The sequence below is a fragment of the Embiotoca jacksoni genome, unplaced genomic scaffold (assembly GCF_022577435.1).
Source record: "Embiotoca jacksoni isolate LCO1_2020_lvr unplaced genomic scaffold, fEmbJac1.0.p SCAF_16, whole genome shotgun sequence".
Taxonomy (NCBI): domain Eukaryota; kingdom Metazoa; phylum Chordata; class Actinopteri; family Embiotocidae; genus Embiotoca; species Embiotoca jacksoni.
In genome coordinates, this window is record NW_027185296.1 from 10,717,696 (window position 1) to 10,731,533 (window position 13,838).

At 42.4% G+C, this 13,838-nt stretch overlaps 1 protein-coding gene across 2 annotated transcripts in view; it reads right to left on the reverse strand.

Annotated features, from left to right (window-relative positions):
• Window positions 1-4,600: 4,600 nt before the first annotated feature.
• Window positions 4,601-13,838, reverse strand: part of farp2 (FERM, RhoGEF and pleckstrin domain protein 2) — a 29,707-nt gene continuing 20,469 nt past the window's right edge. Inside the window, exons 14-28 of one of the 2 annotated variants that reach the window (XM_069150914.1) lie at window positions 13,202-13,386; window positions 12,884-12,973; window positions 12,575-12,708; window positions 12,388-12,469; window positions 12,054-12,291; window positions 10,749-10,879; window positions 10,590-10,658; window positions 10,402-10,491; window positions 9,677-9,759; window positions 8,762-8,880; window positions 8,397-8,560; window positions 7,785-7,958; window positions 6,167-6,274; window positions 5,915-6,066; window positions 4,601-5,823 (exon numbers count right to left, since the gene is read on the reverse strand). In XM_069150914.1, coding sequence (XP_069007015.1) covers window positions 5,730-5,823; window positions 5,915-6,066; window positions 6,167-6,274; window positions 7,785-7,958; window positions 8,397-8,560; window positions 8,762-8,880; window positions 9,677-9,759; window positions 10,402-10,491; window positions 10,590-10,658; window positions 10,749-10,879; window positions 12,054-12,291; window positions 12,388-12,469; window positions 12,575-12,708; window positions 12,884-12,973; window positions 13,202-13,386 — 1,913 coding nt within the window. In that variant the 3' untranslated portion in view covers window positions 4,601-5,729. The remainder of the gene's footprint in view (window positions 5,824-5,914; window positions 6,067-6,166; window positions 6,275-7,784; window positions 7,959-8,396; window positions 8,561-8,761; window positions 8,881-9,676; window positions 9,760-10,401; window positions 10,492-10,589; window positions 10,659-10,748; window positions 10,880-12,053; window positions 12,292-12,387; window positions 12,470-12,574; window positions 12,709-12,883; window positions 12,974-13,201; window positions 13,387-13,838) is intronic. The other variant, XM_069150913.1, reaches the window with a different exon arrangement.

Here is a 13,838-nt window from a genome sequence, read left to right on the forward strand (position 1 = left end):
AGGGCACTTATTGTGGAGTCCAAAGGCGGAGATAAGCAGCGGCAACACAAGCCCCGCCCCTCCGCCCCCCCATCCCATCTCAGGCAGCACACTCAGGACATGGGCCACTATCTCAGCTGTTAATCAATTACTGGACTTATTACAGGTGGGTCAGGAACAAAATCACATCATTTAAAATAATACTATTCAACAGAAAGGCCACAGGAAGTTGGTAAAAGAAAATGTTAATTTCTGCTCATTCATTTCAGTCATTGGATTGTGGAAGTGGTGTGTTATAGATGAAAAGCAGGCTCTAATACAGAGATTAGTGGCTGATCGAAAGTGACCACAGTGAACATAGACTATACATTAACTCACAATAGGTCACAAGAGGAAAACTATGATGGATAAATAAAGATTTGGCAGATGGAGGCCTTAATTGCTTTTAATTAAACTCATAAATAGGTATTCCAGTGCATTCCCTGGACAGGCCAAATGTCCTCCATTTAAAATCTGACTTCAAATTTGGGCAATTTTTGGCAGTAGCTATAATGCACTCACATGGTATCTGTCAATCACAAACCATTTCTGTGTTTTTGTGTTTTATTAGTGTGAATATAGCCTCCTTTTGCATCTAGTATCACAGTTACCATTGAACACAGAGGTCATGTCCTCTGTGTTTCTTCTGGGAAGGTTTATCAACATAGAGTTGACATTCTGCAATTATTATGTTATATATGATTTTTTTTCAACATTTGAAATGCTGTTTCCAGTATGTTTTGGACTCACTTGGTTTAATATTGACAGAATACAGTCGGCCTACACTCACTGAAAAACAATGCCAATCTGTGTGCACATTTACACCACTTTTAAGACAAAAGAGAAACAGACCTAAAATGTTGAGAACTGGGAGCAGCTGAACTTTGATCAAAGACCAAAAACAGGGAAACGGATGCATTTTTTTTGTTTGATAGAGCGCACCATAAAAATCCAATGACATTGTCATGAAAACTTTGAATTCATCATACTAGTTTACCTGCCAAGAAGAGATCTTGGATCTATGAAGAATTTAATTCATTTTTTCTTTTCGTTTATTTATCTATTTTTCTGTGCTGCTGAGGAGCTTCACCTCCACTGTTACGACAGAGCTCCTCCGCTGGAAGGAACCAAAGAGCCTAAGGAAGGGGATATGAAAACATGAATATAAACATATAGAAAAGTACATTTGGTTTCTGATTTTTATCATTAAATCTAATTAAAACTTTTACTGCCAAAACAAAATTTAACAAATTCTATAGTAATCAAACATAAAACAAATTTAGGGGGCATGTGTCCCCCTCAAACTGAATGAACAACGCCTCTAATGTAGACCTGCCAACATGTCATGTAGTGAGTATTAAAGCTGATGTAGGCCAGGCATTCAGAGGCAGGCGAGCTGTTTCATTTTGTTTCCAGTCTTTGTGCTAAGCTAGCTAACCAGCAAGTGAAAAGGCATATTTCCCACAGTTGTAAACAATACTTAAAACAATCTTTATCTTTTGGTTTTGTGGTAAACCTGATGAGGTGGGTGGGGCTGTGGGACTCATGACTCAGTGTTTTTTTACGCCCCTGCTGGTGTTGCACCTTTAACAGAAGGAAATAAACTGAAAGAAAACAGCCTTCTTGTCCCGTCATATGAGATGAAACATGTTTATGAGAAAGGCATAAATGTAAAATTGTAATCTTGAATTTTTCTATTACCTTCAAATAAATGTATGCAGTCCAGCAAATTAATGACTTATATTTGAGGCAATTAAACAACTGTCAACAATTAAACACATTTTGACAGCCACAATGACTCAGCTGAAATGGAGGAGCTGTGTAGCTCTGTTGTTTGGAGGTGAGACACCAGACAGCAGACTGATTAGTTCCACACCTTCTCCATTCCACAACACAAAACCGTTTGAACAGATCTCCTTGGCAAAGGAGCAGTATTGGCATTTCTGGGGAAGCCACCACACCCTCTGTTCACGCTGTTTGGGCATGCCTGAGGAATGCCCTGCTGACAAACATCAAGGTTTGCAGATCCCTGTTAATATTGTAGACACGAAGGCCAACTCTACAAACGACAACTGACAGGAAGGCTCAGTGAGATGTGATTTTGTCTTGCAGGGACATGTGGACTAAATTCTCAAATTTTGCTGCACAAACCTTCCCGTAATATACAACATTATATTTCCCAAGTTCACAGATGAGGTATTGTGCAATATAATATTGCTCTGACTCAGGTTATGCATGCATTTGTCTGTGTTTACGTTTCCCAGTTTAGCATCAGTGTAACAGACATGCTGCGTCACCACCTGCCAAACAGTGCAGTCAAATGCATCTCACTAGTACAAAGCAAAAAAAAAAAGCAAAAGATGGGCTAAACACTTTATTTTTTTATTACATTGAAAATGTTGCAAAGCTTTGAGCATCTGTTAACATGCTGTAAATTGTGGGTTAAGTTATTTTAAGCATTAAAACCTGCCATACACTCAGTCATAGTTTACTGTTTATTAAAGTACAAGTGAGCAGTGAGTGGACCCTGAATGAAAAACAAACTGTTCGATACAGAAGAGAACAAATGAACTAAAGTATACCCGCAGTCATCGCTGTCATCACGTCTTTAATGTGGTGTTGCTGCTCAACAGGTTTTCTGCATTATGTCTTCTGAGCTGTGATTGGCTGGGCGCTGTTGGTGTGATGTGTGTGGTGAGGAGGTAAATCAGTTATACACGAGTGGCATTTTAGTAAAGACAATGCCCTCATTGGTGTGTATGTATGTGCAGCATCAGTAAAACATGATGTTAGCAGTAAACAAGACATCTTTGATTGGGGTATTGTTTTTCATAAAAAATGTTCTGAGTCGTTCGTCGTTAGTCGCTCTTACGTAAAGTGATTTGCCTTTTTGGAAGCTTTATCATATTCAAAAACTCATTAAAGTGGCCAAACGCCTCTAGAGCGCCCCCTAAAGAGATGCCCCGGCGGCCACATCAACCTAAATTCACCAAATCCGGTGGACACGTGTAACACACCGAGACGCACAAAAAAGTTACATTGCACCGTTACGTCAACTCGACAGGAAGTCCACCATTTTGAATTTAGTCGCCATTTTGGGAGATTGACACGTTGTACTTTGTTGAACTCCTCCGGGGGATTTTGTCGCCCCGACTTGAATTTAGGGTCTATGGATAGAAAACATGTTTGGGATTAAAAGTTATCAAAATAATTCGTTTTCGTCGATGTGTGTGCCCGTGAGAGGTGGCCATTTTGAGCGTCTCGCCATGAAACTACGAGTTGCTTTAAATCTTATGTACATGGACCGACCTTCTCCAAACATCACAGGTATGATAACAGCCCCGCCCTGAAGACCCCTGTGGGGTAATATTTGCTCATAGTCATAGCGCCCCCTGGTGGACACTGGAAATGACAATTTTCATACTTTCACATTCTACGTTGAGCTGGTTGAGCACATGAACATAAAGTTGGGTCACAATAACATAAACATGTAGCTGATGATATAATGAGACATTCGTTCGACTTTGTCAATGGGCGTCGCCGTGACGATGCGGCAAAGCTGGATGTCTCGCCGTGACACAGGAAGTTGATGTTTAAGGTCAAAGGATGCTTGAAACCTCACGAAACGTGTCACATACATCCGGCGTGGTGAGACCATACATCGGATGCGTTTAGCGATTGGGCGTGGCCAAACGGGTCGCCAGTGCCCTCTGCTGGAGACAAGAAATGAGACAAAAATAGAAACTTTAAGCGGGGATACGCGGGGATACGCAGTCCCTCGCGCGCTGCACGTCGGGGAGACGGCTTCGGGGAGGTGGCGCGCGGGAGTGCGGGGGCCCGTACGTCACTGCTTGCAGTTTTAATTTTATATGGTTTTGATGCCTTCACTCTTTTTAGTACTTGCCTGAGCAGGTGGTAGGTTCTGGTCAGGTGAGGCTGAAAGGTCAAATTACTTTCACTGGAGCAGGAAGAAGAGAGGAGGCTGCATTGTTCCTTAATGTATCATTTTGCTTCATCCTAAATTAAAAGTTTTCCTGTCTATCGACCTGCTTCAACATCCCTTTTAAAGCCTCTCAGTTGACATCATCTGCTCTCTATATGGGGAGGAGGGGGGTAACACAACATAAAAAAAACTCAGTGGACATACTTGTTGGGAAAATAGTTTTGCTGCAGAGGCTTTCATTTTGCACACTGCATGAGAATCTGAGTCCAGTCGGGACGACAGCATGTTGTTTTGCACGCTGAAAGTGTGCTGTGAAAGCATTTGTAAGCTATTGTAAACAATTCAATAATTTTAAGGATGATGATGATCAGTCAATTTACAGATAAACATCAGCAAGTTAATTGAAAGATGACTATTGAGTTGCTTTAAAGTTTTAGATGGAGGCTGGTATTGGCTCACTTTCAAAAATTGATGCAAAAAATAAAATTATAGTGTTGCATAAACAAAGGTTCAAAATGAAGGTTCGTAAGCTGCTGGACTGTAAAAGAACTTATGGTAAATATCTCAAATGTAAGTCGACAACATTAGTAGCGAGAAAAGTAAAACTAAAAAGTATCAACAGCACAAAGCTGCAGAAAGTGATTGAAATGATGTTTTATTTATTAGGTTTTCAATGGAATAACAAAGACTACATGAGGGCGTTCAGGAGCATCGACATGACGGCATTCTACACAATAAATAGGAGTAACATACTGGATGTTAAACTGTTCAACACAGAAGGTCTAATGACTTCCATCATCACTTTCTCTTATAGCTCCAGAGGAGGAAGGGAAGGGTGGAGGGGTGGGGGGCAACGACTACATGTTTGGCTTCTCCACTCACACTTTCACACTCACTCACACAGAGAAAAAGATTCCAGTCTTCATAAAAATATATATACCAAATAATACCATGCTTTCATGTAACTGTCATTTGTGCCTCCTACAGCCAGACACACAGAAAGACACCTTCGCTTCAAAATATGTTCTTCACTTCTGCTTTTAGAAGACAAATCTGACTTTTACAGAGTAAACACTAGAGTATCCACTGCACAGTAAACTGCCCTGCTGTTATCCCTATGCAAAATAAAAACAGGATACACTGGATTACGTTTGATATTAAAGAGAGAAATGTCGCACCAAACTGACTCGGCTCATACCGACTGTTCAAATGTCCGAAGCCCAATCGGTTGTCGTGACAGCAGCATGAATTCCTCAACACTTCCCACGCGTCTCCCAAAACATCTCCTCTTCAACCTGCTTCAACATTTCACTGACTTTCTTCTCGCCTCCATCTCACACACATCGATACCTTCATGTCCCACATACTGTCTCTCATCTGTATCCCAGTCATAGTACAGCACTGAACCCGGCAAAGCTTCAGTCGTGGGAAAAGTCCTTCCAAAGATGCATGTAAAAGCCCTTTGTGGTGCCGTTGGTCCCATTAAACAGTATTTTCCCCATCAGTCTATGCGAACACTAACACATGCAAAGAAGCTGATCATAATGTACACGTCTCCCTTTCAATATATCCTGTATACTGGAACAAATGTTATCATTTACATCATTAATTAAGAAAAATGCACAGACTGTTAGAACGAAGCTGAGAAACGTTAACACTGAAACAGTTTCTTTCAGCCACCAGTTGGTATTTTGTCCAAATCTTTGCTTTGCTCAGAGAGTCTTCCTGCCGTGCCAGAGGCCCAGCCTCCGGACACACGACGTCCGCTTCAGTTCCCGTTGATCTCCATGGGACCTCCTTTAGGTATGAGCAGGCTTATCCGGCCCGTGGTGCTGGCTGCACTCTTGATCACCTCCATCCATCTGTGAAGAGACGACAGCAGTTGAAGCTACGCACTTTCCAGTCTGACGCGGACGCGCTGGGATGCTGTGGGACATTTAAATAAAAACGTACCTTTCGAAGGTGTACTCGCTCTCCGCTCTGAAAAAGTAAACGTGAGACTTGAACTGCAGCTTGAAGACGTACTCCTTGTGGATACTGTCCGACTCCTCGGGGGTGCTGACCGTGTAGCCGAGCAGCGGGAGGCTGGCCAGCGGGAAGTCGTCCTGTGAACAAGACAACAACAGACCCTGTCGCCTCAGTCACATGTTTCCACCAAGGCGTGTATTCGAGCAGAAACAATAACGAACCCGTGTGTCGGCTGACCTGGTGAGTCTTGTAGAAGAACAAGCAGAAGTTGGTGAAAACCACCCAGAGTTTCTGCCAGCCGTTACTGTTCTTAAACTTCCTCAGGAGGTAACCAGAGAGCTGGTTCTACACAGAGGGAAACAGGAGAGGGAAACACAATGATGACCGGACACAGGGCTGGAATTAATGAGATATTAGTCAGTCATTTGTAGCTTCACTGATGACATTGAGGATATGTTTATGTGTTAATTAAGATTGTTAAAGGTAAGTGTTGATGCATGCTGTCACTTTAAAAGTAACCTGTGGAGTTTATGATATATATATATATATATATATATATATATATATATATAAGACTGCCAGAGGTCATAAACTCCACAGGTTACTTTTATATATATATATATATATATGTATGTATGTATGTATGTATGTATGTATATATCTTCTGTTTGGCTCCCGCATGTGCATGTAATATACAGCCCGACTTAGGGATGGGTATTATTAGGATTTTATCGATACCGATACTTTTAGAAACTCTTTATCGATAGTATTCTCCATTATTTGTCGCAAAAAATAAAGACATAACATGAAAAGATGTGACAAGATTCAACAATTATTGTCGTATCACTTTTTTGGCTGAAATAAGTTGAATTGCTTTTTGAGTTTCCTGTTTTTTTTTGGTTTTTTTTTAAGAGAATAAATACCATATATCATGTACTGTATTGTAAATGAACATTTACGAGTAGCAAACTGCAGAGGCATTATTATAAACAGGGGTTTTTCGTTGAAAGTATTTTTCCTGTGCAGCAGTTTCCCTGCAGCCCGCTCATCTTTAACGATCTGCTGCTGCTCTGAGTGAAATGAAACTGAAACGGAGTTTCTGAACAACAGCTCACATGAAGCTCCGACCATTCCACATTGAATTAATGAGCGCACCCGTAACCATCAGCTGGTTAACTTTTCTTTGAATTGTGAACTCATGTTTGTAGAATTTAGCCGACTCGGTGTGTGTGCTGCAGGAGCAACAACAGGTGAACTTCCAGCTTGGCCAACGGAAACTTTGCATCTCTTCGCCTGGATGTGACGGACCAGCTGGATGTCTCGACAGATTCCCCCTTAGATGTGGCAACGCGCGTTGTTGGCATCGACCGTTGTGAAGAGTGCCCAGAGTCTTGAACGGTAAGTCTCTCCTCCACCGTCGGTCGGAGCAGGCCGGTCTGCTTATCGATACTCGGCTTGATTAATGCCGAGTTTTGACACCCATCCATAGTCACAGCAACGGTGCTAGCCAATATGAGCAAACTGAAGGCAAATATTGTTGTTTGTTTTTTGTAGCTCTGGCCACTTATTCTGTCTGCCCTGATATGAGATCTGAAGCAGTCACACAACCATACAGGTTAAAAAAAATATATATATATTTTAGTCAAATTGATTTGATAAAAGAAAATGAAGGCGTCATGAATACTTTAACGTGTAATTCCATCAATACATGAACAAATAAACACTGACGATGTTTGTTTTTCACTGACTTTCAACATATGAATAGCTACTATTAACTCGGTTATGCTTTCTGTTCTGACTTCAGGGAGAATCACTGTGTATATGAGCGATCCATCGCGGCCTGTGGATCCGGTACCTGGTTCATGCGCAGGTAATCAGTGAGAGAGAGGTTCTGGTTTCGGTACCAGCACACATGTGTGATGGTGTTTGGTCTTTGGCCCTGACCGAGGAGATAGCGAGGAGGAAGCTCTGGTGAGACAGCCGAAGAGCCGCAGACTGAGAGGGAGAGAAGAGAGGGTGCAGAGAGAGTGTTAGCATGTTAGCTTTGAGAAGAAGAGATGGGGAAGAAGAAATCCTCCGGGTCTGTCGAGTTCAAATGTCAGAGAACATTTCATGCGTGCACATTATCAAAAAGGACAGAAGATGTTATATCGAGGAGAAAAGAAGCATTAGAGCATTACAGAACACGCTTCGGTAGAAAAATAACAGACGGTGGAAACGCAGAGGAAAAGAGGAGCATTAAAAGGAAGGTTAAAAGGTTCAGAGGAAAGAGGTCCAGGTGATCCGTTCATCTCCCCTCCACTGAGGACCAAGAGTGTTTACATGTGTGAAATTGGTGGTGGTTTGTGTCTGCACACACTGTTGTGTATTCAGAGTACCTGTGTGTGTGTGTGTGTGTGTGTGTGTGTGTGTGTGTGTGTGTGTGTATGTGTGTGTGTGTGTGCCGTTGAGGGCGGAGGAGGAGTACCTCCACAGCCAGGCTGTGATCTGACATAGACACGCTGGTGTTGCGGTGCCAGCACACGTGCATGGTTGTGTTGGCACGGTGGTGCGTCTGCTTGTCCAGTGAAGTGCGGGAGGAGTTCATGTCATCCTCCGACTCCTGCTCCAGAGAGACCTCATCAGATGAGCCTGAGGGGGGAGGAGGAGGAGGAGGAGGAAGAGGAGGCAGGGCAGGAAGTTGTGTGGAGGAGAGGGATAAACTGAACATTGGGGTTCATTGTGTCCGAATGAATTTTCTTTTTACTAGAGCGGAGGGAAATATAAAACAGACACATAAATCAGAGGTTTCTACTGAAGGTTCTCTGTTCATAGTCGATGGAAAGCTCTTACGGTTGGAGCGATCACTGAGTCCAGGGTCGAGGAAGATGCTGGATTTCTCTTGAGACTTCTTGGCCATGTCGATAGCCATGTTGAGATCCTCAATCCACTTCCCCATCTCCACTTTAGAGCTGAAATCACAGTAATGACAAAAGTGCGGTGAATTACTTGCCGATATAAAGTTAGGAATGCATTTATAAAGTAGAACACATAAAGTGTTTACAGAACATCTCACATTTCTTGAGTCTGCATTACATGATATAATCTATCAAACAGTCCCTCCAGGAAATCTAAATCTTCAATTGTATTAATCAATAAATTCGACCAATGTTCACAATATTTGCAGGAACGATATTTGCAAAACATCCAGTGATTTCTCCGTAATAAAGATTCTCAATAGAAGATCGACTGAAAGTGTCCAGAAAAAAAAAGTCTTTCCAAACAAAACTTTATTTATCAACAAAAATAACTCCTGATTTACAGTTAGTGAAGCTCTCCTCTCATCTTTAAAACAAACCACATGATAGTTGACTGAAACAAAACGCAGAGCTTAAAGTGACTGGGATAATGTTACGTAATGTAGTCCTATCATAAGAACTAGGCTACTAATGGATGCACTTCTTTGCGTCAATGTAAACATACAGAAGGTGTTAAATTACACGAGTTTCAAACACCCACACAGCTTAAAGACATCGCTTTGTTTTTGTATACAGTGTGTGTTGAATTTATTGATTGGTTGATTTTTCAGTTTTTTTGGCCCAGAATTGACTCGTTATTTGTGGTTTACTTTGCGCCTTTTGATCCAGATGTGTGTGTGTGTGTGTGTGTGTGTGTGTGTCTGTCTATGTAATTGCATTGTATCCATCATGTATGTTTATATCTAGACCCAAATACAGTAGCTAGCATCACTTGTTTTTCGCGCCTCACCTGGCAGCCACTACGACGGTCCTCTGAGCAGAGTAAATGGTGAAACAGTGGGGGACTGACCATTCGTTTTCACTTTCCTCAACCTGCAGACAAAAGAGAGGAAAAAAAGTTTCAGCTAAGTGGAAAAAAGATTTTAATGACAATTTAAACAACTTTGTTAACCAAGAAGATTAGGAACAAAAAGAAGGGAGACAAATTCAAATCCTGCCAAAAAGCCTCTACTGGAGCATCTACATGTCTGAGGAGGTGGGGTCATGTTCCTCCTATTAATGATCCAATCTCAAGTCAAAGCAAACCTACCAGTTCTGAAAAGAAGACACCAAAACAAGCTCTGCTTACATTTCATCATTTTAGGTATATATTTATGTATATATATTAAGAATACCAGACAGCTGAGCCATGTTTGTGTCTCTTGCCCAGTCTGCTAAGTGTGCTTTCTGCTTGGTCTACACGGGTAAGGGAGAAGAAGGGTCGGGTTTGGGCATCCGAGCCGGCAGAGCTCAGCGGACTTACCGGTGCGTCCAGCACTATGAGCTGCAGCCAGGAGTAGAGCAGACACACGTTAGGACGTTAGGAGACCCACACCATCCCTTCTCAACACGTTGTAGGCGCCTTTTTAACATCCTACCCCAACGCCTCACCGTCACAGCGCGCCCGGAGTCACGGCGGGAGATTTACAAGACTGACGTGGGTTAAAGGGGGACAGAAGATAGAAGAGCACTCACGATCATGCCGTGAAGAGGCAGCTGTCCGTGCACTTTGAACTGATTGGTCGCCGTGACACCTTTGCTCGTGTAGAGGAGCATGTCTGAGAACTGAAACGATAATAACGCAAACATGAAAAGCCATTTCACAGTTATTAAAGCTTTAGAGTTGAAGCAGTAGAATTTTTTTTTTTTAAATTATTACTAACCAGGAAAAACATCCGCTGCTGCAGCCCCTTCTTGGTGAGCTTGTACAAACATCCTTCTCGTATGAACTCCTGAAAACAACAAGCTTGTTAGACACTGTTTGTGCCTTCTCCCCGGTGTCCCTGCGCCCCCTACCCTCGGCTGCGTGTCACTGCACTCACCCTGCCAGGTGCCGTCAGGTTCTCGATACCGATCAGGTCTCTCTGCAGCTCTGTGAGCTTCTGGAAATTCTCCAGCCGGATGAGACTGCTCTGGAGCTGAGTGGCGATCTCTGCCACTTCCTTTAGAGCCTCTGCAAGGAAAGTGGAAAATGAAAATCCCCAAAACAATTTTTATCATTGACATATTATCATGTGGCTACGTTGGTGTCAGAGTAGAGAAAAGAGGAGTTTTCAAACATTCAAAGATGGACTTGAGAACATAAATATTTTTGTCTTCTATTTCGTTTGTTTTTATGCCCCCAAAATAGAAATATTTGTGTCTCTAAGAATGACGACCTTTTATTTTGATAGCACTCAGTCTAAGACAGTAAGTACAATTTTAAAGTCCTTGTTGTGGAGTATTTCTCACTCCCACTCCACTAAAATCAAACAATGTGCCTTTCATGTATGTGAATGCATGTTACTTTTTTATATTTTCCATACAAAACAAACTGTGAGCCTTTAACAACGCACTTATCCAGTCTGCCAAACTGGTATCAGCGCCAAAGCTGGTCGTTTTAAACAGATCCAGCCTCAGCCGGACATGAAGGATCAACATTAAATACGGTTTCTGTGTTAATTAGTCTTGTATATGCTCTTCTGTTATTCTGCTATAGACAGTATTCACCCTGCACTTCCATGCAGTACATTTGTAAAACAGCGGGCACTAATATCGATCACCCCGTACAGATAAGTTGAGTTTAGGTATTTAATTCTGTAATGTCAAATCAATGCACCTCTATTCAACATATAGTGAAGGAAAAACTGGTTCCACCTCAACCAACTAAAACACGATATATATTACTATGTGCTAATTCATCCCAGTTATATAGTACATTAAAACTCAGAGGGGTCAGCATGAAGAGGGACTACACTTACTCATGATTCTGTACTTGTAATTGTGTATGATTTTTAATGTGTAATCAAGTGCTCTTACGTTCTGATATTGGTATTTCTTCTACAAATATGAGTCATATGTGTTTAAAGAGTATATCAAAATCAGACCAATAAAAACCCCTCCCGCACTTTCTTCCTTCTCTTGTTTGACATAATTACACCTTAAGATTTTTTTACATTTAAATATGGCAACGCTGCTACATTAATGTAAGTAAAACATGTATCCTTCCCCCACTGGGAAGCTCCATTTACTGTTCCCATATTTCATGATGTATTTGGTTCCACTCTGACCAGAAACGGGACGTTGTGAGAGGCTGTGGTTTTATCCAGACTGTGATTAGTGGAGAGAAGTGAAGCTGCAGAGCTCACCCTTGCAGTCGTCGTGATCGCGGTGGGCAGGGGAGTAATGCTTGCACAGCCTCTCCAGGATGAGCTTGTAGTGCATGAGGCGCTGGATGGGCTTGAGCAGGAATGTGTTGAGTGGCAGGTAGCAGACCTTCTGCAGCTCAAACTCTTTGTACACCGTCTCCAGCTTCTTCAGCCTCTTGGAGGCCTTTTCCAGCTCCGTCAACACCTCGTCGTGTTTCTGCAGATAGCTGGTGAATTCCTGAATATGCGATCAGAATAGAGGACATGCTGTTTGTTGGATAAACATGTAAAAGGGCAGAGATGTTTATTTCAAGTGATAATAAAGTATTCTTACCTTGAGAGCGCACATGTTCTTCAGCATCACATCCCCAATCCTCTGGTAGTCACCTTTGACGTGAGCGTTTGAGCGCCCCTCCCTGAAGGAAACAAACACATTTGTAGATTTTGTGCTTGTGACCATCTGATCATCCAGGAGCTTCAATGAATATTAACACGCACAGAAAACAGGACGGAGCACCTACCAGAGAGCCAGCCTCTGGTCCAACTCCTTCAGGAAGCCGCGGTGGAACTCGTAGATGGGGTCGATGTTGGAGAAGAGGAGGTTCATCAGGCCTTCGGGCATGGCGTTTTCTTTGATCACAGCACTGCGGAACCACTGAGAGCAGCCAGAGGACCATTAAATACTGAGTGATTTATTTTGACTATTTTTATTAATATCATTTAATGCATACTGTTTAAAGTGTAAACAGGGATCACTCTTGTTGGAATGACTACATTTTTGTACTTTATTTTGCTACAATTTAAATAAAGTTTAAAGGAGAAGAACTCACCACGGTGATGACCTCCAGGTCTTTCAGGTACGTTCGCTCTGTGGTCAGAATCTCTTTGGCAATGAAGTAGGCCTTGTCGGTGGGATATCGCTGAGGAAAAAGTGGGATGTTAGTTTTTGATAAAAATAGAGTGATGGACAACACTTCCCACTGTGAGGAAATTCAACCCTCTAAAGCAAAACTCACTTTCCCTCCACTGTATTAACAAAAACTTCCCTTCCCATCAGAAATGACAAGGAAAAAGGAGTGTGTGTGGTGTGTGTGTGTGTGTGTGTGTGTGTGTGTGTGTGTGGGGTGGGGGGCATATAAGCAGTGTACCTTCCTCCTGCCCTCCTCCTCCTCCTCTAGCCTGGCATTGCTGCCCACCTCACTCAGGATGGGGCTTTGCAGGGGCGACGGGGCCTGGCCCGGCAGGCTGAGGGTCGACATCTGGAAGGAGGGCGACAGGCAGAAGGGCCCCTTGGAGCTGAAGGGGGAGAGCTGAGGACTGTCAATCACTGAATCTGTGGAGGAGGGAGAACGGAAGTTAAAAACTGCATGAAAGAGGTGTTTTGATAAGTCATGTCAAATAAATATGAAGATTACTGTGTAAGTAGTCGGGAAAGTGGCAAACAAAGAATAAAGGAGTTAAAGGACCGTTCCCAAGCAGGGCAAACATTATCTTTTGAGGGCGGAGTTTAAGTCAACAGCCTTGCTCTAGTGCAGAAGCACATTTGTAACAGTTGTTGCATAAAGTCACATATAACGGCTAAATTCATCTTCACCTAACCTGTTTTTTTTTTTCTACAATCATCTTATTTCCTCTCAGAGAAAAGGACATTTCAACAAACACAGTGCAATACTTCACACACATTGGCCACAAATGAAAGGGAAGACTGCAAAGTAGACTGAGGCAAGTAATGGTTCCCACATTTTCTTCCCCTCCCCGCCATTGTTTTCAAAGCCCTCTACCAGG